Source organism: Euleptes europaea, chromosome 3, assembly GCF_029931775.1.
Source record: "Euleptes europaea isolate rEulEur1 chromosome 3, rEulEur1.hap1, whole genome shotgun sequence".
Taxonomy (NCBI): Eukaryota; Metazoa; Chordata; class Lepidosauria; order Squamata; family Sphaerodactylidae; genus Euleptes; species Euleptes europaea.
The window spans coordinates 43,238,009-43,265,438 of NC_079314.1; the positions used below are offsets into that span (position 1 = coordinate 43,238,009).

The 27,430-nt window shown below is 41.1% G+C and overlaps 1 protein-coding gene across 1 annotated transcript in view; it reads left to right on the forward strand.

Moving 5' to 3' along the window:
* Positions 1 to 27,430, forward strand: part of CACNA2D1 (calcium voltage-gated channel auxiliary subunit alpha2delta 1) — a 437,349-nt gene that overhangs the window by 314,735 nt on the left and 95,184 nt on the right. Inside the window, exons 8-11 of the mRNA XM_056846470.1 lie at positions 7,632 to 7,701; positions 8,684 to 8,734; positions 10,949 to 11,048; positions 27,264 to 27,422. Coding sequence (XP_056702448.1) covers positions 7,632 to 7,701; positions 8,684 to 8,734; positions 10,949 to 11,048; positions 27,264 to 27,422 — 380 coding nt within the window. The remainder of the gene's footprint in view (positions 1 to 7,631; positions 7,702 to 8,683; positions 8,735 to 10,948; positions 11,049 to 27,263; positions 27,423 to 27,430) is intronic.

A 27,430-nucleotide genomic window follows, 5' to 3' on the forward strand; every position in this document is an offset into this window, starting at 1 on the left:
CACTGTTTTCTGTTCGACACTTGCAGTCTCCATATTGGAGTACCCACACATGTTAAGTGATTCATTATCACTGTATGGATTTTTTCCACAAAATTGTGAATACATTAAATTTTTAGTCTGCTGTTTGTGAAGAATGAAAATGGTGCTTTTAATAGTCTGGCAAGTAACATTTAGAAAGGCAGCCAAAGCTATTAGCTTCTATTTCAGTGCTGTTGCTGGACTCCATTTTCAAAGCTGCTGAGTTTCTATTCTTATCAAACAAGGAACATTGCTGTGTTGCTTAGTAGGCTTGTAGGAGAATGACAGAAGGTGCCTTAAGGACTAATGGTTTTATTATGGGATAACCGGTAGTCAACTGGAGACTTCTTTTTTATTTATTTAGCAAATTTCTATGCTGCCTCTCCAGGAAACCTGAGGCCGCTTAGAGAAATAATACTTAATAAAAACATAAAACACCATAACAATTCACAACCAAAACCCATCATTAGAAACCAACCCAAGCCTCAAATGTCAAGCAGAATAAATTCACAGGCTAAAAACAAGACTATAAAAATGTAAACAGAGCAAATCCCCTAATTAAAAGCCTGAGTAAAAAGAAGGAATTTGGCCTGGCAACTGAAACATTGTGGCATAGGTGCCAAGTGGCATAGGTGCCCTTCCCCTTCAAGGGGAAGGGCATTCCAAAGGCAAAATGTCACTATAACAAAAGGCCAGTCTCCGGTTGCCATCCACCTCACCTCTGAAGGAGGGCGTGGGAGGCAGATCTTATTTGGTGGGCTGGACAGAATTGAACAGTTCCCCATGATGTGGCAGTAATAGTACTGGCAGACCCTCACACATGGATCTCCCTCATTCTAGTATTACCATGGCAGTGAGGGATGGAATTGTGAGGGAATGCCATCTGCAATGCTGTTCTATTGTTAGAAATGCATTCTTCCCTAGAGAAGTCATAAAACCTGTTTTAAAAGACTGACCGTGTCTAAAACATAAGCCTCCCTCAGCTGACTTTCCCTCTCTTGAAGTCATTTTTGGTTTTCGGGGTCGCCATAAGTCAGCTGCGACTTGACGGCACTTTACACACACACACATGGGCTCATTACCAAGATCTAAGAATTCGTTGAGGTACTTTCCCCCCTTCATTTCCCTCCTCAGGGAACCAAAAGGACTTGCACTGTTCGCTTTTCCTGTATTTTTATCTTCTTAAAATCCCTATGGGTGAGGTTAAGGTGAGAGTGTGTTACAAGCCCAAGGTCACACAAGCTTCTATAGCAGAGTGGGGATTTGAACAGGGTCTCCCAGATCCTAGTCCAACACTCTAACCACTACACCACTCAAGATCCATGGAAGAATTCTTTGAGGTATAATATAAATTCTGTTCTCAGTTTTTGAAAGAATAATTAGCAAGCAGGTAATGGGGAAAAATAACTTTAACAATTTAAATGCTTATAAATAAAGCTGAAGACAAGAAGTACATTTGGAAGTTATTGTTTTAATTATTTCTGTATTATCAAATTAATTTTCACTGGTAATATTGTAATTTACAAGGAGATCTACTAATCTCAGATATATACAGCTTTATAGTAAAAGCACAGTCTAGTTGAATGTAGTCTGGGGTAAATAAATATGAAAAAGGGCCACGATTCAGCAAAGGTAAACACCTTAAAGGCCAGTCTGTTTCTATCCCATTAAAACAAATGGAACTTTAAGTAGGCAAATGTTTGAGATCTTAGGTAACTCACAATGCAATCTTAAGCAGTGGGGTTGCCAATCTAAAGATGGGGCCTGAAGTTCTCCTGAAATTACAACTGATCTCCAGACTACAGAGAGCAGCTCTCCTGGAGGAAATGGCAGCTTTGAAAGGCTGCTGCCTCTGTGGCATCATTTCCCTGCTGAGCTCCCTCCCTGCACTCTGTCCTTCCCAGTTACTTCCCCCAGATCTCCAGGAATTTCCCACTCTGGAGTTGGCAGTCCTATTAAGCGCGCGTTTCACCCTTCTAATTCCATTGACGTCAGTAGGCTAAGACAGGGGACAGCTTTGTTTAGGACTGAACTGTCAGCTGCATCCCACTTGGTGAGATTTACTTTTGAGTAAGCAAGCATAGGATGGCACAGTTGCTTGACTATGGCTGGGTCATGCCCAGAGTTTGTATATATGAGGGTAATGTGATTATATAATTAAAAGATGTCTAACTGTTAGGAAATGAATTTTTTATAGTCCAGAAATGTTTCTAGAAAGGAAAAGGCTTTCTGCAACATGATAATCAGTTGGTTTTGCAATCAACAAAGCCCTAGGGCCACATAGTGCTTGGATTTTACCAAAATTAGTATTGCTTTGAGGAAAGCAGGTTAGTGTACAGGGGAATGAGATCAAATCAATATGAATAAGTTTAAAAATCTGCAAGGTAACCTTATATTGAGTGGTTTAAAAATCATAAATGTATTTAACAGGGTTGATATTGTCTAAAGGTAAAAGCATGGAACCAAAAAGACTTTAAGGCCTTCTAGGGCAAATTTTATTGAAAATGATTGTTTCATCCCAGAAACAGCGTTCATAGAAACAATAAAATTTGTTATATGGTACAATTCATTCATGAAAGTGACAGCAATAAACCTTCTCATAATGGCAAAACATTTACATAAAACGTCTCCTCACCCAGTTCAGGAGGGGTGGGTGGGAGGAGTCTACTGCACAAAATAGTTTGGCACATGACCTATTCTCTATAAGGTTGTATAGCAGGTGGCTGTTTGCATGTTTGAAATCAGGTGACATTTCCCATGTGGAGCTTGCAGGTAGCTTTTAATGGACTTATGTAACCCACGGGGATTATACAAGCTCTGTTCTATAGAATTTCATGTTTTAAATAATAGCCATCTGAAGAAGACTGATGTTGTCTGAATATGACATCTGAATAATGGTATTTTTTTGGATGGAGAAATCAGATATTGGGTAGATGGAGAAATCAGAGTACAGATCACATAAAAGACCTTCCACCAATTGTTCAGGGGTAGTAAAGTTATTATTAATCAAAGTGATAACGCCACTAGTGGCATAGGTCCACAAAATAAATAAATAAAAATGAAACTGGGTTTGGACAACTCTAAATTAGCCTAGGATTGTATGCTACAGAGGCCTTAAGAAGTTGCTGTCCTCCCCAATACATTGTGTACCTCTTAGAAAAGATCTGCCACAGATGCTTTTAAGCACAGAATCTTCGCATCCTTGACAATTATGGTTTCTCCTTTAAGCTGATTATTAGTTGATTATAAGTTTTAATCATCTTCAGGAACTATTTCACGAATTCCCAAAAACTTTAAGATATGATTAAAGGATTATGGAAATGTTGGATATTTTTAGATATAAATATCCAGTTAAGAAGGAAAATATGTTCTTTTCTCATAGACATAATTCCCTCTCCAGAATAGACTACATCTTCACTGACATAGACATGGTAAAAAGAACCAAGGATGTATCAATAGGTGCAGCTATTTATGCAGAGGATTCACCTTTGATTGTTTTAAATTCAATCTTAAAAATGAGGCACTGAAAAAGGAATTGAGGATAAATGATTTATTACTACAGACTAAAGAGCTGATTGAATAAATAAAAACAGAAACATCCTTTTTGTTTTGAATTAATGATACTCAGGATGTTAATTATATGACTGTTTGGAGCTCATTCAAAGCTTACACGAGAGGTTATTTAATTTCCCAAGCCTGCTATTATAAAAAAATAAAGACAGAAACTAAGAATTAATAGATGGATATTGCAGAGAAAGGGAGAAAACATCAGATAACTAGAGCAAAAGAGAATAGATTACAATGGGAGAGAGCCAAAGATAAATTAAAACTGCGTTGATGTCTTGAATGCAGCTAAATTGTTGTTAAAAGCTAAACAAACTATGTTTGATTATGGGAATAAACCTGGAAAAATTCCAGTTCAACTTCTTGCAGAAAAAAAGAAAGAATTCAAGTGATGAAATTAGGAACAGAACAAGGAATAATAGCTCAAACAGATGTGCAAACACTAGTGGTATTTCAGAACTTTTTGAAAAAGTTAAATTCTGTGGAAAGCACTGACAAAGTTGGAAAAGGATTCTTAAATAACTTAAAAAGTACATAGTCTTACTATAGAAAATTGAGAATTATTAGACAAAACCATTTCAACTCAAGAGGTAATTGGGAATATAAGAGAATTTAAGTCTAATAAGGCCCCAGGGCCGTACAAATTCACAAATGAATTTTATTAAATATGCCCAGAAATGTTTGCTCCATATTTACCAAAACTATGCAGGATTTAAGTAACATGACAGATACTTGGGCAGAAGCCAATATTACATTGATCCCAAAGAAAGGGAAGGATACACCAGAAACAGATTTTATCATCCCATATTCTTGTTAAATTTGGATTATAAAATCTTTACAGCAGTCTTGGCCATGAGATTCAATAAAATCTTGGCAAATTATATTGGTACTGATCAAACGGTATTCATAAAAGGTAGAATAATGACATGGATCACTAGGTTTTGATTAACTTAATTAATCTGTTCCAGACTAGCGGTACACCAAAATTATTATATTTTATTGATGCTGAAATAGCACTTGATAGAATAGACTGGGTTTTTCTTAAAGAGGTACTGAGATCCTTTAACTTTGGGAATAAATTTTGTAAATTGGTAGATTTCACATATCAATCACATAGGGCAAAATAATATTGAACGGTACTTATTCTCCCTATTTTTCATTAGGACATGGAGTTAAGCATTCTCTTTTAGTGTTTAATTTGGCTATTTAAATTCTTGCATTACTGATACATCAATCTGATTTAATAAAGGGGATTGAGTATCAAGGTGATACCACTAAATTAATGTTATATGCACATGATGTAGCATTTACTCTTCAGGATCCATATGAGTCAGTTGGGAAACTTATTAAGATTCGAAGAGATTGTGGTTGAATTCCTGGATATAAAATAAATAATTCAAAATCGGTATGTGAGGATAAATATCCCCAAGGAAGTTAAACAAGAAATAGAGGATATGACTGGCTCTATTTGGAAAACATAATGATATTTGGTACTTAGGAGTGCTTATCTCTGATAGTTTTGTTTATTCAACAAAATCGTAATCCTTTATTTAAAAGGATAGACAATGATTTAGATAATTGGTTTAATTATAATTATAAGCTATCTTGGTTAGGCAGGATCTCTGTATTAAAATAAAAATCTTGCCAAAAATGTTTTTCATCATGCTAGCACTCCTATTAGAAATATGTAACTCTCCACTGCAGAAAATTCAAAGTATGTTTAATAATTTTTTTGAAGCAAAAAGAAAGCTAGATTACATCTGCAAGTTGTGCAGCATACATGGGACAAAGGAGGGATAACTGCCCCAAATCTAAAGAGGTATTTTGATGCCATTTGTCTTGCTATTATTTCCTATTGGTTTAGTGAAGAGTAGGTTGAGAAGATATGGTAGATTGAACAGATTGGATAATCATCCCTGTTAAATAGTTGGATTTGGTTAGGAAGCAGGCATAGACATGAGCAAAGACCAATGCAGTTCGGTCAGCATTATTAAATATTTGGGAGAGGTATAAAAACAAATTAGAATTCCAAGCATCAATTTGTACACCTGTATTACATCATACTTACTTTTCCATGGCCCTGAGCAGAACAATCCTGAAGAGGGGTTTAGCTAGGTGATGGCCGGGGAAGGCAGCCATGCTACCTCCTAAAAGGCTTCCCAGACCAAAAATAAAAGTAAAAAATTCTTTTTACAAAACCCTGTGAAACTCCTCACTGGGTTTCATGGAATTACATCAGATATTTTGCAGGAGTAACTCGACGTCTGCAAAATGGGGCATTCCTGGGGTGAAAGAGTTTTGGAAGATGACTAATGTCAACTCCACCCCGGGAACGCCCTGGGAACGCCCCCCTGGATACCAGTGTGGTCACTTGCCAGCATAAGCGGCCCTGTGGCAGCATCTGTGCCACTTTGGTGTTAAGTGGCACAGATGCTGGTGCAGGGGACATGCCGGCTCCTAAGCAGCTCCACCCTCCTTTAGGACTGCACAGTAAATATAGTAACTTTGATGTGTGAGGGAAAAGGCATGAGCAGAATTATAGATTTTATTAAGAAAGGTATAATCATGTCTTATGTGAAAACACAACACAAATATAAAGACGAAGTATTGCCTTTCTTTCAATACCTACAAATCAGAAGCTTTATACAGAACAAACAATCACAAATAGATATATCTAGATATCCCAATAGATTTGAGAAACGGAAACAGTTTGTAGCAACTATTTATGATATACTTGCTGATGCAGAACTGAAAACTACTATATATAAAGAAATATGGGCAAGGGATTTGCTAATAGAAATATCTGAAAGTCAATGGATAAGACTTCATAAATGTATTTAAAAAATTCAATGAATATTGCAATAAGGGAGAATATTCTTAAACTGGGATTTGATACTAGATAGGTTAAGTAGACTATTTCCTTCAGTATCAAATCAATGTTGGAGGTGTAAAAGATATGTGGGATCTTCTATGCATGTTTGGTGGCAATGCCCAACTATAAAAGCCTTCTGGAGTAAGGTATTTGCTTTGGTAAGAAAAAAACCTTCATATACAACTAAAAGTAGATCCAGGCTTTAGAAAAAAAAATCACTTCTGATTTATGGCAACCCCTGACAGGGTTTTCAAGGAAAGAGACGTTCAGGGATGGTTTGCCATTGCCTGCTTCGGTGTCATGACCCTGGCATTGCCTTGTAGGTCTCCCACCCAAATACGCTGCTTAGCTTGTGAGATCTGACAAGATCAGACTAGCCTGGGCTATCCAGGTGCAGTGCTCTTAAATATCATGCCCAAAGGGATTGCAATCAATAAGACTTATTTATTGGGGAATTTATTTATAGCTGTTAGAATGCTGATTGTGTATGCATGTCCTACGCTGATGGAGTCCTGCAAAATATTCTCCACCCAATGGCATGGGTTCCAAACCCTGGAGAATTGTGCTTCCTAAGACTCCTTGTGCGTGGGATTCTGTTTTTGCCGATGGGACGGAGGAAGAGAGAGGGAATGACGAAGAGATTTTATTTCTACTGTTAACTTTGCACTTGCTGCAACCAAGTAATACTGGAAGAAAAAAAGGCATCTGTGAAGGGGAGGAGTCACAGGGGAATTTGTTTTCTTAGCTTCTTTTGCAAGCAACAACAAGGCTGCCCAGTTCTATAGACTTTGTTATTCTCAGTGGCCAAAGTACTGAACTGCATGTTCAGTTAAGAACATAAGAGCCTGGACAATCCAGGCCAAAGGTCCATTTACCAAAGCATTTCATTTCGAGCAGCAGCAGTAAACCAGCTGCTTCAGGAGAACATGAAAGCTAGAGCCTTTCCGTAAAGCTGTTTCTTACTGTATGGTTTACAGAGATGAAACATCGGCATCCTGTTAACTCTAATGACTATAATGGTTCTATGCTCCATGAATTTGTCAGTCTGGGGTGGGGGGAGTGTTCCATTTTTAGTTAGTGAAGGCCAAAGATCCAACTATGCAAACTTCTGCATTGATTTAAAGTGATTGTGATATTTAGCAGCTGAGATTAACCTATTTCTTTGTTCATATTTCAGCTTCTCCATGGGTAGACAAAAGTCAAAGTCAGAACAAGATCGATCTGTATGATGTCCGTAGAAGACCATGGTAAGCAATTATGAGCCAGGCAGAACATTTATCCACATCTTTATGTAGTAAATCCCTCTTTTTTCTCTCAAAAAACCCCCAAAACTATTCCAGATAACTTCGAATACAAAAGGCCTTCTTTAAAACAGGCTTGATTAAAAACTCATCAAGTGCAAAAACAGTGATTAGCTTAAAAGCTCTGGAAGGCTTTAAACTTGGTTCCTGTTCAGGCATGTTACAGTAAGAGTTATCATTCCTATAGTATGGCTTTGAAAACATGTTATTCTTTGATATCCATCAACATAATTTGAGGTGATAAGAGAATGTAGTCCCAGCAAGTGTGAAAGTATTATTGTCATTTATAAATACTAAGGATAGCCTTGGACCAGACTAGACATTTTTACTGGTACATCATCCCAGAATGCTCCCCTCTGAAATCCTGTTCTTGGAGGAGAAGGGACCTCCTGGAAAAAGATTTGGGGGGAATTTTGGGTTCCTGTGGTAGGGGGAAGATGGGAAAAGCATATTCCATGAACAGAAATGCTTGCACCCATGGAAATGTAGAAGACAGCCATGGTCTGGTTCCAACCCAAGGTTTTTACAACTTTTCCATACATGTATGAAGGGAACCGCATGATGTGTTTGGTAGTTTGTGTGCAAGAGATGTCAGAGTTAACTATGTATTAATATGAACATGCTTATGGTATTGAACATCTTTTTTATTTATTTTATTTATGAATCTCTTTTATTTCTGAAATTCCCTTTGGCCTTGTGTCATCCATGTGTGAGTATAGTGAAACCACTGCAGTTTCTTCTGACCCTTGGTTTACTGAGAAAAAAAGGATGTTAACAAATTTGTGTGTGTGCATGTCTGTTTTCTGGGATACAAGAAGACACTTTGATTTGGCTCAGTCTGTTTTTTTGACATCATAAGTTATGTAGATCAAACACCAGCATGATATTTTAAAAAACTTCCCATCTTTCATAATTTTTCCCCTTTCAGGTACATCCAAGGAGCTGCATCTCCCAAAGATATGCTCATTCTGGTGGATGCGTAAGTGACCCAAGTCAGACATTCATGTAGGAGGGTGGAGATTGACCCCCCCCCCCCAGCAAGAGGAGGTCAAAAGAACTACTGTGAAATATTTTTAAATTAGAAAGGTTGGAAAAAGCAGGACACACAAGTGTGTGTGTGTGTGTATGTATGTATGTGTATATGTATATATATATATATATATATATATATATATATATATATATATATATACACACACAGAGAGAGAGAGAGAGAGAGAGTTGTGTGTCTTCCTTTTTTCCAACTTCTTTTTCTCTATTTCTTCTTCTTCTTCTTCTTCTTCTTCTTCTTCTTCTTCTTCTTCTTCTTCTTCTTCTTCTTCTTCTTCTTCTTCTTCTTCTTCTTCTTTTTACCAGAAGCAGTTTCAGAAATTGCACGAAAAGAGAAGGGAAGGAAGAATTTGCTTAATTTTTTTCCCAATCCACCTGTTTTCCCTGTCAGGATTATGTTCCTGGTTTCTTTTCATTGCAGGAAATTAAAAAATATATATTGTTATTGGACCCAGTATAGTATAGTGGCTATGAGCAGTGTTTAGGAACAGTGGACTTTACTCTGGATAACTGGGTTTGATTCCCCACTCCTCCACATGAGCGGCGGACTCTGATCTGGTGAGCCAGGTTTGTTTCCCCACTCCTACACATGAAGCCAGCTATGTGACCTTGGGCTAGCCACAGCTCTCTCCAAACTTTCTGAGCCCTACCTATCTCACAGCTGTCTGCTGTGGGGAGGGGAAGGGAAGGTGATTGTAAGCCGGTTTGATTCTTCCTTAAGTGGTAGAGAAAGTTGGCATATAAAAACCCAACTCTTGTTTGTCTTCTTCTTCTTTGTTAGTGCAAAAAACAGCCATGGGCTCTGCTAAGAAGGAAAACAGCCAGGAGGGAAAGGGTGAAGGAGCACTTCCCTTTCCCTACTCATTCCTCCACTGGAACTTGCAACTTCCGAGGCTTCTTTCAGTTATAAAAGGAAACCGAGGAGAGCTGTGGCCCTTCTGTTGGGCCCTCAGTTGCAGGCACTTGGTAGAGTGTGTGAGGAAATACACGAGAAATGATGGAGACCTGGGCGAAGGATTTGTTGATGAATACGTGAGGATGGGTTGGAATCTGTGGGCAGAAGAGCTCTTTGTGGGCTTGGAGTTGTATGACCAAATGCCTCAATCAAGTTCAGCGCCACTGACTTGGCATCTGCTCTCTGTCCCTCTTAGTATTGCGCATGAATTATTTATCCTCCCCACATACGGATTATTTTACGTGCACAGTGTTAATGTGTGCATTTTTAAAGATGTTTTGGAACATGCAGGAAAACAATTAAAGGCCAGATAAGTGAACATTTTGAAGAGAAATTGTGTTTTATTTAATGTTGTTTAGAATATAGATTTACTGGTATGACTTTTCATTTTTCCACTAGATATTTTCATTCTGCAATGCCAATGAAAACAATATTGTCTGATTCTAAGACAAATGAAGAGCTGCCATTGTCCATTGTTGACACTAAAATATGCTTCTGTGGGTTTTTGTTATTATTGGAGATGCGATCTCTGCAGTTGAACATCTGAGTACTTGGCTGTATGCAAAAAGCTTTCAGCTGCTATCCTTGGGACTTCTTTTGTTATGAGGAGTGCCAACGGGCTAGAGAAGAGCTATTTTTTGATATTTCTCACAGATTGCTTTGTCTTGGATATTGAAAAGCTTGTTTCATTTCTACTTTACCTTCGTAGTAGTGATTGAAATTGGTGCTTTGAAAGGCAATTAAATATTTCCACAAAGTTCGTGTGAGTGTGTCTTTATCAGTGTTTACAGGGTATTTTTACTATGTGTAAACTACTTTACCAGTACAATGTACCCAAGTTAAATAGAATGTTTAAGAAACCAATTTTCCCATTTGAGGAGTAAATGCATGTGGTCTAAAACATGAGAGTTGGCTGTCCCTAAAGGGGAATTACTTTTCTATTGCTGCAAATCTATTTCTTTAGAAGTAATCCTCCAGGAGTTAAACAAGAATGTATAGAAGGTATAAGTGCAGCTTACCTAGTCCATTGTAGAGATGGATAACCATCTACTGTAATGTAGATGTCATAAAAAGGTAATGTGTAAGTAGATTCTTGGGGTGCCAAAATAATCTGTGAGTTGTTTTATAAAATCCCAGCTACTTTCTGCCTATTGACTTGTTGCTGTTTTTCACAAAACTTCTTTGTAGGAGTGGCAGCGTCAGTGGGTTGACACTGAAGTTGATCCGGACATCTGTCATTGAGATGCTAGAAACTTTGTCAGATGATGATTTTGTGAACGTTGTTTCAGTGAGTACCCCTTTCATTACTGTGGCTCAAGGAAATTACTTTGAAAGTTACTCGTGCTCAAAAGTACTTGAGATGTATGTTGAAAATGAAGTTGCTGTTATATTATTGAAAATTGAACGTAAATTTGGATGAGGTTGTTTCTGATAGCATCCAAGAAAGGAAATGGGAGGGGGGAGGAAGGCAGTGTACCTCTCTGAAACAGTGGGAGTTCCTAAACAAGTCCCTAGCTGTCTTGAAATGGTTAACCCCAGCTGTAGGCCACTCACTTGAACTGGCTATAAGACAACAGTTCATGGACCTGAAGAAGCGCAGCAGGCTGCCCTGGGTTGGTGCAGGGATAGAAAGCCCCTCAGTTTTTAAAGAAATTATACTGCTGCTATTGCTATGAATTGCTACTACTGTAATAGTAACAGAAAGATGGAGATAAATATTCCTATAGGTTAGTGATTTTCAGGCTGCCATAAGTGAGTCCTTTTCATCTGCTGAGAAATTTCTGTCTGTTAGCTACAGGAACTCAAGAATGTTGCAGTTGATCATGGGACATGTTCTAGGAGACCTCCAATTCTTTATCCCTAGTAATCATTCAAATATATTTTGAGTTTGTTTAGTGAATTTGTATGCCACCTCACCAAAGACCTGCTCAAGGCATCTCGACAACTGGAAGTCCAACCCAGTGGAATCCAATAAAAACAATTCAACAAAACAAACATCTCCAGCAATAAAACATTTCCAGTTGTACCAGTTATCAAACTATATTATCAATAACAAAGCAGTGTAAAACCATCTAAAAACAAGTCACTAAAACATCAGTATTGGCAGGTAGGAAATAAGCGATAAAATACTAAAAGGTGGAATAAAACTTCCAATCGGAAGCCTGGGCAAACAGGGATGTTTTAACCTGGTTCCTGGCAATTCTTTGACCATTGCTATCTGTTTTGTATGTATTTTAGCTCTCATTTTATTTTTATTTTTTGGGGTGGGATGGTTTTAATGGGTTTAAAATGTGATTTTATTATTTATGTTTTAATTGTTAGCCACCTTAGTGGCCCTTCTGAGGATAGAAATGCGAGATATAAATTGTGTAAAACAAGTAAATGCCAAGTAGGCATCAAATGGGAGGATATTCTGAGACAGGCCATCCCCACCATGAAGGCACTGAGCCCATTCCTGAGTGTGGGGGGTGGGGGTTCCATGTGGGCTGGAAGGAGGCGCAGTCACAAAAAAGAAAAAGAAAAATTCTTTATTTCAGAAACTCTGTGGAACTCCCCATGGAGTTCCACAGGGCTGCACCATGATTTTGTAGGTGTATCTCGCTGCCTGCAAAATGGCACTTTTCAAGGCTGAAAGGGGTTAGAAAGCTGCCTAAAGGCAGCTCCTCCCTTAGGAATGCCCCGGGAACGCCTCCAGGGAGGCAGCGCAGGTATAGGAGGCAGTAGCCCTACGCCAGCATCTGTGCCAATTTGCACGGCGCAAGTGGCATGGACGTTGGCATAGGGCCCACGCCAGTTCCTATGCGGCTCCGCCCCCCTTTAGGAATGAGCTGTTTGTCTATAAGCAATACTCACAACTCCTCTACAGGGCAGAGAGAGCTAGACTGGAGAGGAGGATATCTGTCTGATTGCTTCTGTAGTTTCATTTTTCTTTTAATGTTGTGTATACAAATGATATTTGACTACATCATAGCAAAACACTTGAATCTTTTCTTAAATGGGCTGGAGAGGAGAATTCAAGACTGAACTAAAGTCAGGATCTTTTGACTTCAAAACTAAGAACACTTTCCTGGGAGTAAGCCCCACTAAATGATGTGACTTATTTCTGAGTTGTCCTGTTTAGGATTGCTCCTTTGTTGTGCTAGCAGGGTTATAAAACTGCTAGAATAACTTTTACATTACTCCTTCTCATGAAAATATAACATTTTGTCCATTATTGTATATGTTTGGGCAGTTAAAAAAAAATGCTTTAGCTACAGATGCCATTCTCAAAGAATACCTTACATTGGAAGGGGAAGATTGTTTGTTTCAAAGTTTTAATCCTTAAGAGGAGGGAAAACCCACATATGGGATGCACACAGCATCTCTTATTGTAGATTTCTGCATAGAGCTTTCTTTCATATCTATTGCCTATTCAGAGCAAAACCCACACTTCTGCAGAAAGACAATTCTATTTACATAACTTATAGAACTGAACTTGCATAAATATTCTATGATTTTTGACTGGAGTAGTTATGGATAATGGAGTTTTGGTGGAAATTTCCTTTTTCCCCTTCCATGATGAAAAGCAAAGATTTGTTTGTGTGCTTTAAAAGAAAATCAAGACTATGCCAAGAGGCCAACTTCAGGTAGCTGCAACCAAAATAAAGTCACTTTGGTTGAGTCATTTTGACTGCGAGGGAGTTTTTTATTTTTGTTTTCCCATTTTGATAGGGGAAATGCAACATCACAAACACATGAGCAGGCATCACCTTAAGTCTTGATCAATTAGCTGGTTTATGTATTCTTGTTTTACTTAGGAGAAACATTCAGGACACCTTTGAGAATATTAACGATATAATTTAAAACAAACAAACAAAGAGCCCAGAGAAAATACTTAGTTCTCCCCAAAGGCTTGGCATGTCAGAGATGGTTTCCGTGGTCTCTGTACAGCAGGACAGAATTTAGCAAGCATTCTTCAGGATGAAGTGACACAAATGGGGCCCCACTACTAAAAAGGCCATGCCTCAGAGGGGTCTAAGCCCACCCCTTTGCATGTGCTTCTCTTCTTCATGCGTTATAGGGTTTCCATGCCAGCTCTGAGTTTGGAAATTCCTGGAGATTTAGAGGTTTGGCCTGGGGAGGGTGGAGTTTGGGGAGGGACCTCAGTGGAGTATAATGCCATTGAGTCCACCCTCCAATGCTGATATTTCCTCTAGGGGAATTGGTCGCTGTAGCCTGGAGAACTCCAGCTCCCACCTGGAGGTTGGCAGCTCTAATGGATGATACAAAATAAAAACTGCATGATACAGGCAATCAGAGAAGAGGCCTGTAACCACAGAGTCTGATGTGCATTATTCTTCTCCCTTGATAAAAGAGGGACATTAGTCTGAATCGGGCTCATCCACATATGTGGGACTCTGCATTGGTACCTGCTGTACACATTAAATTATGTCTGTGACAAGGATGATGGACATGCATGTGCTCCTCTGCTAGCACACAAGGAGGATCACTGCCCAATAAATGTATGGACAAGACTATAAACCCATTAAGGAGGCACATGGAGCAAGAGAGCAACAGAAGTTCTCATAATGCTCGACTCTCCCTGCTAGACCACTTGCTTTCCTCCAGAACACCGATTCTGTGAGAACAGTCCTAAGCAGGCTTACTCAGAATACTACTCAGGTCTGCTCAATCGGGCTTACTCTCAGGAAAGCATTTTTAGGCTCTCACCAGAACTCACTGTGGCTAGGAATTTGGACCCAAGTTCATTTCATGGATTTTTTTTTAAAAAAAAGATTATCCTGTGGGGTAACTGCTACATTTGGTACAAAATTCCACATTTGCTCATGCATCCATTATTTTTTTTAAAATATGTTTTTATTTATTAAGAAAGAATTACAAAACAAACTGAACACAACATACAATACATACATAAAACCATACATACTGTATATCAAACCTTCCAAAAAGTGCCAGATGTTAACGGCTTTCTGTAACAGCTAGGTTAGTAAGAATATCCAATTTGAAAAACCCTTTTATAGAAAACTCCGAATACGCTTGATTGAAATGTAGTATACTACCTGAAGGATTTTGGAATTAATCCTACTTATTTTGCTACTCCTCAGCATCTAGTCTACAATTTTTTTTAGATAACCAACTATTACTCTAAACAATGTGACATGACTACATGCTGAATCATTTATTTGTACTATATATCCATTTGGCATAAGTATAGAGTTAATCAAATTATGCGTTACAATCAAATTATGTGTTATTCTTGCAACCATTATTAATCTCAGCACTGGTCATAGGCTACAGTTCTTTATTTTACTTTCTTTATAGTCTGCCTTTTTCGTTGAGACTCAAGCAAGATTACACAAATTAACAACTATGCCAAAGGAGCAGTTTAATAATATAAACAATGTAATAAAACTAGATTACAAGATTAGAAAACAGCAAACCAAAACCTGTGTAATACATACAATGAAACACTAGTATGGAACAATGTGGCAGAACTGGATGATAAATAATAGTGTAAATAATTATAATTCCTAATCAAGATAATTACTGTTAAACCTTTTTTTAATTTCCCCTTTAATCCAGGGTGCTCAGGGGGGTGTATACATATTTTTCCTTTCCCTTTTTATTTTCACAATAACCCTGTGAGGTAGGCTTCCTGGTTTCTGGCTGACTGGTGATTTGAACCTGTATCACCCCAGCCCTTAGATACATTTGGCATTCCCAACATGTAAATATTGCTGACTCTCTGGGATTTACACCTATTAGTCATTTTTCTAAGCAGTGTTGATTTAATCAGCCATACCAGGTTGGGTGGAAACTCCCAGAGAACATTGGGGTGGAAGGGAGCAGGTGGAGGTAGGTGCTTTAATAATTTTGGCTCTCTATTTTCATAGTGTCCTTGCAAGCTATTTCCAGGGAGGAAAGGGCTGCAGGAGGTATTTAAACTGTGCAAAGGCTGTCAGGGATTAATATGTTCTAATTTCCCCTGGAATTTCCATTTCTGCTATCTGAAGCAGCGTGCTTTGTTGCGGAAAGGAAGCCTGCTGTTTAAAAGAGCTTAAATGTATGCACAATACAGCTGTTTGCCCACTAATCCGGTTATATGCTTTGATAGCTCTAAGTGGTAGATGATAGGGGTTGCAATTCCATCCCAGCATGCTATGATTTAGGGACTCCATTTTTCATGTTGACAGAGAGAGTATAATTTGTTTATGATTGTGGGTAAGCTGTGGTTTCCACAGAAATTTATTTCCATTTTAAACCTGTAGTGGGAGAGAAGTCTGCCCTGTAGGAAAGCACTATAGGCAAATTATAAAGGCCTTCTGCTCCTGGCCTGTGCAAGATCTCAGACTTTATAAAATACAATCCCATGTTTACCAGTTTGGATCCAGAAGTAAAATTTTATCATTGTGCAGAGAAGTAGTAGAGACTTGTGTTCCTTAAGGAAATGGGAAGTACATTACTTGGAGCCACTATGAATGTTAAGTTGGGTCCCCATAGGGTGACCTTAAGTCAGCTGCACACTCTCTCTCTTTCAGCCTAATCTACCTCACAGGGTTGTTGTGATGATTTGGGTGTGTGTGCTATGTGTGCCTCCGTGAGCTTAGTGAAGCAAGAGTAGAATTAAAATGTGGAGAGAGAGGTTCAAGTGTTGGTGCTGGTGTTTTTATATTGCAACATATGGGTACACTTTTCCTATGACCCGTGAGTCTTGAGTTTCTGGAATTAGCGCCCATGAGCGTTAAATCCTTTGCTTTCTCCTAGAAGTTGGGAAGAGCATTCTTTCTCCATCTATTCAGAGTGGGCTTGGGCCACTTCCTACAGTTAATGCAGGCTTAGACAGAAATTAGTTAATGAAGTGATGTCTGACTCACAAAAGCTGAAGCTGGTACAAGTGTTGTTGGTCGAGAAGATTCCCACTAGATTGCTGTTGGATTTTGCTGCTTCCAGTTTAAGGAAGCCACCTAACTAGCATCATCTTCATGAAAGAGGCTGTTTTAGTCAGGGAGGTGAATATTATTAATACCAAGTGAGACCATTGGTCCACTCAGTATTGACTACTCTGATTAAAAGTAGTTCTGAGACAAAAGAAAAGGAAGAGGTACTTCATAATTCCTCTGAGATCCTTTAACTGGAGATAGCCAGGACTGAACTTGTAACCTGCAGGCAAAGCAAACAATCTACCACTGAGCGGCAAGCCCTCTGTGAATATTGCTCTCCATATTGCTGATGGAGGTGCTCGGGCTGAGATGACTTTGACTTGCCAGATCAATTATAGTGTAATCCAAACCAGTCTGAGTTATGACCTTCTGAATCCTTTGACTCCAGTGAACTGGAAAGAGAGTAACTCTGCTTAGGATGGCACTGCTAGTAACTTCATGACAGAGGCAGGATTTGAACTGCAGACTTTCTGGTTCACACTGTTGGTCAGTACACTATGCAACCTTTAGTGTACTGCTGAATATAAAGTATATACCATTTACTTATTTATTTAGAATATTTGTATGCCACCTCTCCCAGTCCTACTAGTGGTGGCTTACAATGAAAAAAATCACAGTATAAAACACAAGCCGTTAACACAGCACAGAAATTATTCGCGATCTTGCAATGATTTGGAATGGTGTAAAACAGTATGCTAGGATCCGAATTGTAATTAGCACAGTTTCCAACTCAGTTCACTGAGGGCCCTTTGAAAAATATTAGCACTGTTTGGCTGCTAAAATATATATTGGGGTTTAAAAAGACTGGCAATATTCTGCTTTTTCAGAATTAACCCTAAGATCCTATTACAGAACACGCAGACGGGTGCCCACAAAGGGAACCAGCAAAGCTGGATTTAGTTACAAGGCAAAGCCTCTTGGAATTAGATCTATTTCATTGCTGCTCATTTAATATGGATAGATACATCTGGGTCACCAAGCTGCTTTAGCCTTGGCGGTCAGAGCAAGGGAGCAACGACCCCTGGAAGATTGAAAAATCAGCCGCAGCAAAATCTGATTAGTCTGGCTGCATACTGGCCATATATTTTCAAATTTCGGTATCCCCAGAGTGATTGTTAGCTATAGCAATATGCTCCTTTTGAATTAGTTTAAAGAGAGGGGATTTCCCCCTAAATCAGGGCTGTGCACAGGGAGGAATTACACATCCAAGCTCAATTAACTTTCTGCGTACAGCTGTACTAGGCCTTCTAACACCCTGGATTTTCTGCACCAGTGAAACGCTTAGAGAAGGGAGTTTTGCTTGTACCTCAACATTGTATCCCAAACCTGACTCTTATACGAATGTTATGCCAGGACTGCAGAAACATCTATGGGCAACAAATTAAAGACCAGGATGCACATCTTGGACAAGCCTCATTTTAAAGGTCTGCTTAAGTCATGTTTATGCAATAGTCATCAGTAAATTGTGATTATTATCATTTTAATATTTACATTATTTACAGTCTGTTTTCCACTTGGACTCAACGCGGATTGCAGAGAATTAATCAATAAAAATTGACAGGGTGGGTACATTCAATAAACGATGCAATAGGATTAGGGTTGTAGAACCAATCAGAAGTCTAAAAACAGAACTGAAGCAAAGCATAAGTGTTAACATGACACATTAAATGGTACAAGTATTACATAGTAAGATCCTAGTATCAGCAAACTGTACCCAGTCATATAAACCACAGTCCCTAATAATTTATCCAAGTAACTTTGTGTACTTGTGTAACCATGTGGTATGGTGCAACTCTATTGCCTGCATAGAAAAGCCCTCTTGAATAATGCAGTTTTGCAGAGTTTGTGGAAAGCCATGAGAGTGGGAGCCTTTCTGACCTCCTCAGGCAAGCCATTTCATAAGGTGGGGGCCACAGTGGAGAAGGGATGTCTGTGGGCAGTTGTTGATTTTGCCCATTTACAGGTTGGCCCCTGCAGAAGACCCTGCTCAGATGAGCAAAGCTGTAATGGTGGAGATATAAGACTCCAAGGCAATGAAGGTCTTTGTATGTGGTAGCCAATACCTTAAATTGATGGCAGACAGTGAAGTGACTGCAGAATGGAAGTAATAACCATGCTCTGTTTAGCTCCCGATAATAGCTGAGCCGTGGCATTCTGCACCTACTGGAATTTCTGAGTTAATTTTGAGGAGAGACCAATGTACAGTGCACTACAGTAGTCTAGTCTCGATAATACTATGGCAGTGATGGCGAACCTTTTAGAGACCAGTGCCCAAACTGCAACCCAAAACCCACTTATTCATTGTAAAGTGCCAGCACGGCAATTTAACCTGAATACTGAGGTTTTAGTTTAGAAAAAAAAACTCATACGTTAACATCTTATGCTCACAAGCATAAAATGATTCAAACAAAGTAAGGAAAGCAATCCCAAGTGCTTTAATTGATTTAAAATTATTTGGCAGAGAATTCCACACTTTAAGGATTTCATTTTCAGAACTAACTGTACTATCCTTTGTCATCCATAAAATTAAATCATGGCAATGACTGACAAACACCATTTTCCCCATCTGCATTCTCAAAACTCTGCAGGGGGGCTTATTGTTGAGTTGTGCATCTGAGTGGCAAGTCCAAGGCAAAACCTCTCTTTCACAAATAGACACCCCCCCCATGCAGTTTTGAGACTCTGGATGGGGTAAATGTGCATCTCAGTGGCAAGTCCAAGGCAAAACCTCTCTTTCACAAATAGACACCCCCCATGCAGTTTTGAGACTCTGGATGGGGTAAATGTGCATCTCAGTGGCAAGTCCAAGGCAAAACCTCTCTTTCACAAATAGACACCCCCCCCCCCATTCAGTTTTGAGGCTCTGGATGGGGTAAATGTGCATCTCAGTGGCAAGTCCAAGGCAAAACCTCTCTTTCACAAATAGACACCCCCCATGCAGTTTTGAGACTCTGGATGGGGTAAATGTGCATCTCAGTGGCAAGTCCAAGGCAAAACCTCTCTTTCACAAATAGACACCCCCCATGCAGTTTTGAGACTCTGGATGGGGTAAATGTGCATCTCAGTGGCAAGTCCAAGGCAAAACCTCCCATTCACAAATGGCCAATAACCCCTGTCCTGAGCCCAGGCCTCCCCGGGCCACCTCGGGACTTCCCAGACACCGGCGGGGGCTAGCCACCACCCGCGGGGGGAGGAAATGGGGTCAGGACGGCAGGATAAAAGCCCCTCCCACCCGTCCTTTCCTCCGCCCGCCGACAAACCTCCACAGTTGGGCGCCTGGCCGGGGGGGGAGGGGGGCGAAGCGCCGACGACACCATCCCCAGACAGGAGCCGACCCCCACCACCTACCTTTCCCCCGCAGGTTCCCCAAAGGCAAAAAGGGCAGACGCCCCTGAACCGGCCCAACTGAAGAGGGGTGGGGGGGCCTTCTGGCAGGCGGGGAGTCCAGCCCCCCTGACACATGTGTGTGTGTGCACGCGAGCACCCTACTCCTCCACGTGGGCCCCTCCAGAGGGCCGCGGGGGACAGCCGGCCAGCCGGCTGCTGGGAGTGAGAAGGGCGGCTGGGCGGAACACCCTCCGGGGGGGCGGAGGGGCACCAGACGCCGAAGGAGGCGCGACAGCGTCAGCGAGAGGAAGCGGCGACGGGCTCCCCTCTTCCGGGCAGCGAGAGGCGAGGAGGCCCGGCTCAACGGCCGGGGAAGGAGCAGCGGGAGGCTCTGATGCGCGCACCCCCTGCAGGGATTTCTCCCCCCACGGCCAGGCCCGGGAGAGGCGCGGGAGGCAGCAGGGAGGGGGGGTTCTCCGCCCCCCCTCGGCTCTGGGCAGGGGGGGATCGGGACTGAGGCTGGGGTGGAAAAATTCGGCAAGGAGTCCAGGAAAGGGGGGGCTTTGAACCGAGCGGTTCAAAGCCCCCGCGGCCCAGCTGGGCAGCCGCCTGCCTACAGCCTCCCCCATCCGGGGCGGGGCGGAGCCGGAAAGGCCAGCAGCTGGGAGGAACCACGCGTGCCGGCAGAGAGGGCAACGCGTGCCGGAAGTGGCACGCGTGCCATAGGTTCGCCAACACGGTACTATGGCGTGGATCCAGGTGGCCAGATCAGCTGCATCAGAGGCCTAAAGGCTGTAAGGCCATAAGGGGCCATCTTTTGGGCCAGGCTGGGTTGGGAGAAAGCCTTTTTTGGCAGATGCATTAACTTGCTTCTCCAGCAATAATGTTGGGTCCAGTATAACCCCAAGACTCTTAACCGAGTCAGCAAGGGTCAGCTGAACTCCATCAAAAGTGGGGAGTACAATGTCCTTCAAGATCTCCACCTTCCCGACCAGTATTACCTCTGTCTTTTCAGGGTTTAGTTTCAATTTGTTCACTCTTAGCCAATTTACCATAGCAGCCAGGCAGCAATTTAGGACCTCTACTGCATCACCTGGAGATTTGGATAAGGATATACAGAGCTGGGTATCATCTGCATATTGGTGACAATCAACCCCAAAGCTACGAATGATTTCTTGTAAGGGCTTTACATGGAGATTGAAAAGCATGGGGGATAGAACTACACCTTGTGGAACTCCACAGGTGTTGTCTCACACTGGTGACTACTAGTTTCCAACAGCAACCCTTTGAGTCCAATCAGTGAGGAATGATTTGAACTAGTTCAGTGCACATTCCCTGATACCTACTTCTGCCTCCAAGCACCTCAACAAGATGGTAAGATCAACTGTATCAAAGGCTGCAGATAAGTTCAATAACAGTAACAATGAGGCATGACCTTTTTCTACACTCAGACAGAGGTCATCTGCTAAGCTAGCAGAGCTGTCTCTGTTCTGTCTCTGAAGCCAGACTGAAAAGGTCTAGAGGAGATTGGAGTTATCCAAGAGGGCCTGGAGTTGGTCCACTATTGCTCTCTCTCACTTTAGAGACTGAGAGATGATTGGCATATTATTTGCCCATAGGATGGTTTTTTAAGTAACGGATGGCTAACATCCTTTTGAGTTTCTAGGGAAAGTGCCCTGAGTTAGTGACTAATTTATAATAGAGTTTGCTGAAATAGTCCTTACATGATTTTAGCAGCCAGGATGGGCAAAGATCCAGAGTACAAGTACTGGCCTTCACTGATCCCAGGATCTTGTCGACATCCATCATGGAAACTGAGTAAAAATGATCCATAAATACACCAGGCAGTGAATTAGACCTTTCTTCTGGTATAGCCATGTTCACAGCTAACATCCAGATCAAGGCATATTCTCGCTGTTTTATCAGCAAAAAACTTGGCAAACGTATCACAGCTAATTGTCACTTCCTGAGACAATATAGCCTCAGATTTTGGTGTTTGCAGTTGCTGAGCTACCTTGAACAATCAGGATGGTTGTGAACTAGATGATGCTACCATAGCGGAGTAATAACATTTCTTTGCCGCCATCTACCCCACTTCATAAGTCTTCCAGCGGGCTATATAGCGTCGTCTATCAGATTTGGTACAAGTTCGCCACCAGCATCATTCTGGGTGGATCCCAGCCCTCTTCAGGTCACCCAGTTCCGTGGTAAACCGGGGGGAGGGAAGTTTATGCCCAAGGGATGGGAGTGGACATAGAGGGGCAACCTTGTCAGTAGCTTCAAGGACCTTCACATTCCACACTCCCACTGCAGCCTCAGCTGAGCGTGTGCTTGGGAGCCGAAAATCCCCCAGAGCCTTTTGGAATCTAGCAGAATTAACAAGCCTCCATAGCAGACCATTTTAACTGGGGGCCCTCTCTTGTCTGGTGTTGGATCCACATTCACCTTGGCTTTACGTAGGTAGGGGTCAGACCATGCTTCAGGCCGAATCTCTAACCCTGAAACCAGACCTTCCCTCAATTGCTCCGTGCAAAAAATTACATCCAATGTGTGACCTCTGCCATGTGTTGGGGCCATCACAATATTGTAGAGACCTAAGGCAGTCAAAGAGACTACAAAATCCTGGGCTGGTCCTGGCGAGGTATCCTCACCATGGATATTGAAGTTCCCCAGAATGATCAGTCTAGGAGTCTCCAATACTACATCTGACAGGACGTGTACTATCTCACAAAAGCTGCCCACTGGGAAACCAGGTGGCCACTAGACAAGAGAATGCCTAATTTGTCTTAGGCCCTAATTTAAGGAGCATATAGTCAGTGCCATAGTTTGCACTGGAAGTCTGTGGAACGTGAAGGACTCGTGGAGAATAATAGCCACACCTCTCCCTCAGCCTGCTGTTCGGGGTCAGTGGAAGACAGCATAACTAGGGGATGCTAGTTGGGGCAGGCACACAACATCATTTTCTTCCATCCAGGTCAATTTATTTCTTCCAGAAAAATCTCATAGAGGTGTGCAGTTTTATGCTACACTGTTCTGCTGTTGCACAATATTAGTGCAGATGTCAGCTGAACCTATCAGCTCCCATTTCCACTGAAATATTGCATTCATCAAGCATTCTGTTCTTGGTAAAGATTTATCTCGTGGTGAAAAGTGATGCACTAACATAGGGCAGTTCGAAGACAGAACAGCTTTGGAACCAGTTTGAAGCACTGATGTACAGGTTTGGAATAATTATACAGGGACCTTGTCTTTGGTCTTTTTTCTTTTCTTTTGCTATTTGTTTAGAGAGATTGCGGAGTACATAAAATAATGAACAGGGAAACTTTTATGGAACCAAGTTATATTTGCGGGAGGAAAAGTATGCCTGCTTTTGAGTTAACATGGAAAGAGCAAGCTGACCCTCCTCTGCACCACCCCAAATGCTCACTTGGGTGGCTTGGCTTGGCCAGAGAACCAATTCTGATCTTTACTCCTGTGCCAGAAAGCCTGCAGAGAAGCATTGCTTAGGAATAAGTTTCCTTTGTTGCTGCAGACTTGGCTGTCTGGTGGCAGTTCTGATTTTTTTTTTAAAACTGGCATTATGGTTTCTTTTTATTGAAGTCTGCTTTCAGCTGACAGGGAAAGCGGTCTAAATTTTTTTGGAATGCGTTAAGAGTAAGTGTCCTATCCCCTGATGAAGCAGGCCTCCTGTGGGTATGCCAGGTGCCTTAATATTCTGGGAGGGAGATATATTTGCAGCCAAGAGACATGATGGGTAACAAATCAAGGAACCAACAAATTGTATATAACAAATGTAGTGGGGTTGCCAACCCCAGGTTGAGAAATTCCTGGCGATTTGAGGGTGGGACCTGGGGTGGATGGAGTTGGGCGAGGAAAGTGACCTCAGTATAGGGTTACAGTGCCATGGAGTCCACCCTCCAAAGCAGCCATTCTCTCCAGGGGAGCTGGTCTTTATAGTCTGTAGAGCAATTGAAATTATAGGAGATTTCCAGGCCCCACCTGGAGAAACCATAACACTTAGGTGTACTTTTTGTTGTTGTTGTTATTATTATTATTATTATTCCTGTGTGGAACCTGATCTTTTGGAATGAAGGTCAAGCCATGGAGCCTGAGGTAGAGAGAAAGCAAGAGTTTCCCAGCAACAGAGTGCTGGTTGCTTGGTTGTGATGAAAGAAACTTATTTTACTTGACTGCCATCTAGTGTGTGAAGCTTGAAAAGCAGCGCTCCTTTGCAATTGGGCTAATGGACTTGCAACATTTTATTATTTGGATTAATTGTTTATTTAATGTTTAAGGCATCACTACCCTGCCTTTCCATCCAGTTAGGGTCCTCATGGTGACGAAGAGTGAAAAACACCGTTGAAGTAAACTTAAAGGTGCTTTTCCTAATAGAACTTAGTACAGCGACAGTCTTATTGTGTTCTTTCTTCCAGTTTGTCATATTTGAAACGTTTTGCGGTTGAAGAGGGATACTTTGGATGTCGATATGAAGATGAAGAAAATCAGTGTCAACGTGTTTTTAAAAATAATGTCTTGCATTCAGAGTCTAATGGCTGGGTCTCCATCTCCTCTTTCGATCTTTTGGAGAGAGGGATAATTTAAAAAAAATTACTTGTACCCCTGTGAAACTACATAGCTTCTAGCCTGAGTGTACTGTGAGTTTTATTAGACTGCTAAGGTTGTTGAATACATATCTATACAGACAGAGACACACACACACGTGTCATCCATAGTAACATTCATGGCAATGCTTGTGTGGATCCATAGAGGAAGTCTGACTTATCCAGTGATAAAGAGCTGCAATGGGGAGTGTTCCCAACATAGATCTGGAGCCTCACTTAGCCGGGCAGATCAGTAGCTAGTTTAGGAAAAGTTGCTTTTTTGTCTGCCTTCACTTCATCACAGGATTTTTGAGAGGATAAAATGAAATGTTTTATTTATTTAAAATGTATATTAGCTGCTTTTCTACCTTGCAGCACTCGATATATTTATTTACAATATAAATAAAACAACAGTTATAAAATGCATAAAAGATGACCGCTTAAAATTTCAGTTAAGGCTGCCCATAATTTAAACATAAATTAGTCAAACGGAGTCCGTGAGGGTGCCAGGTTGTTCCATAGTTGTGGAGCTGCCACCAAAAAGACCATCTCTCATGTGCCCACTAGATGAGCTTCTTTGATCATCTTAATTCCCGGGCAAGAACATATGGTAGAAGAGAGTTCTTCAGATACCCCAGTCCCAAGCTATGTAGGGCTTTAAAAGGCAAAACCAACATCTTGGATTGGGCGCAGGAGTGGATCGGCAGCCAGTGCAATTGGTGTAATCACATGCTCCTGATAGTTGCCCCTGACCAGCAGTCAGCCTTCTGCAGTGGCATCATACATGGCCCCCTGAATCCCTTGCAGAAATGACAGGAATAGAGGGTAGTAAATATATATCCATCAGTATCTTTGCCAGTAGTTGCAAATGGGTGGTGAATTTAATGGTTAGAAGAGTGTGCCTTGCTGACTTATGAAAAAGTGGCCAATTATATCATTCTTTCATATCCTTTCGAGTGATATGATGTTTTGTTACCCCACAGATACCCCACTTAACGGTCATCCACCATCAGGGTCATGCTACTGGCCAATACTCAGTTTCTTTTATTCAGGAGATCATGGCTACATACGACTGAGTAGATTCTCTTCTGGGCATCCAATCTGTGATGAGAGCATATAAGAAAATTGTTATTTTAAAAAATAAAATATTTGACAATGACAATGGAGCACCCCTACGGAATATCCATGCTACACAAATATAAGATTTTCTCTACCAAATTCCACTTTACCTGAATGTAGTCAAGTCAGTAAACTTACCTGACAAAATCCTACTTTTCAACAAAACAATGTCAAATTCAAGACATCGCCAACAGACACTAACCTCTTCTCAATGACAGATATCGTACTGTTAGAGTGGCTTGGGCAGAGCATTATTTTAGTTGCAATATTATTACCACTAGAGGACGTGAGAGGCCATTTGATGGCCAGGCCAGAAGGCTTTTACACTGGAAATACTTCACTCTGTAGTTTATTGATGCTCCAGTTAATTAAATGTAGCCCTGAATGGTGTTTGCTCCCTACAGCCATGGTTGCCAGTCATTCTCTGACCTTCAGAACCAACCAATTTATCAAGCATGGGACATGCCTGCCAGGGAAGATGTTAAGCTGCTCATTTTATCTATTAGAAAAGGAGACTTTGTTGTATCATACTCACCAGGAGTGTCAATCAACCTGTTCCAGTCCACTGGATGGTGCTTGCATTTAATTATACTTCACTTTAAAATGGGGCATCTTGGTTGGTGACAAGAAGAGGTATTATGAGCAACGGTCAATTTGTGCAATGTTTCCACAAAATCTATACAAGCTGACACTTGGAAGTCAAATAGCAGATTTTGGACAGGATACAAGTGACACATTCCGGGAAACCAAGCCATCCTTGTTTTTCCCTTGAATGGCAGATCCCTCCTCCATAAGAACATAAAGGATTGGTTCAGGCATCCCACAAAACCACCGTTTACAACAGTGGATTTATTATGAAACTTGGATTCGGCTGAGAGAATATTGCTCAAATCCTAGTTTGCCTCATTACCTTTTTCTTAGCAGCTGAGGAGAGTGGTGTTGAGGAACCAGGCAGTATTGAGCCAGGACTGTCCACATGCAAACATCCAGTGAAACCATAGTTAAGACTAGCGATGCAGTCCTATGCAGAGTTATACCATTCTAAGCCCAGTGAATTGCTTAGAAGGACTTAGAAGCGGAGTGACTCTATTTAGAATTAGCACTATAACTTTGGTGTCAGATCCTCATTTAATGAACCATAGACAGTGGAGTGGTCTGTGTTCAGATGATCACACTCAGTATATTAAGCAATGGTTTTGCATGATTGTCTGAACTGAGCACAAAGAGCCCTGTTGGATCTGACCAGCATCCTGCTATCCATAGTGGTCAACTGGTGGCCCTGGGGGGAGCCCACATTCAGGGCCAAAGGCAATAGCTGCCCTCCTTAGCTACTGTGCCCCACCACAATCATAGGCATACTTCCTCTAGACATGGATGTTTCATTAAACCATCATGGCAAAGTAGTTTTGCAATGGAGACACAGTTTGTATTTCATCATGGGTTGGGGGTCAGCTGCTCAAGTAAAAAAATGACAGCCCTACAATATAACTGTGTCTCTCTCATTCTCATCTGCAGTTCAACGAAAATGCTCAGAATGTCAGTTGCTTCAACCACCTTGTGCAAGCTAATGTGAGGAACAAGAAGAAGTTGAAAGAGGCAGTCTACAAAATCTCAGCAAAAGGAATCACTGATTATAAGAAAGGCTTTAGCTATGCCTTTGAACAGCTGCTAAATGTAAGTGT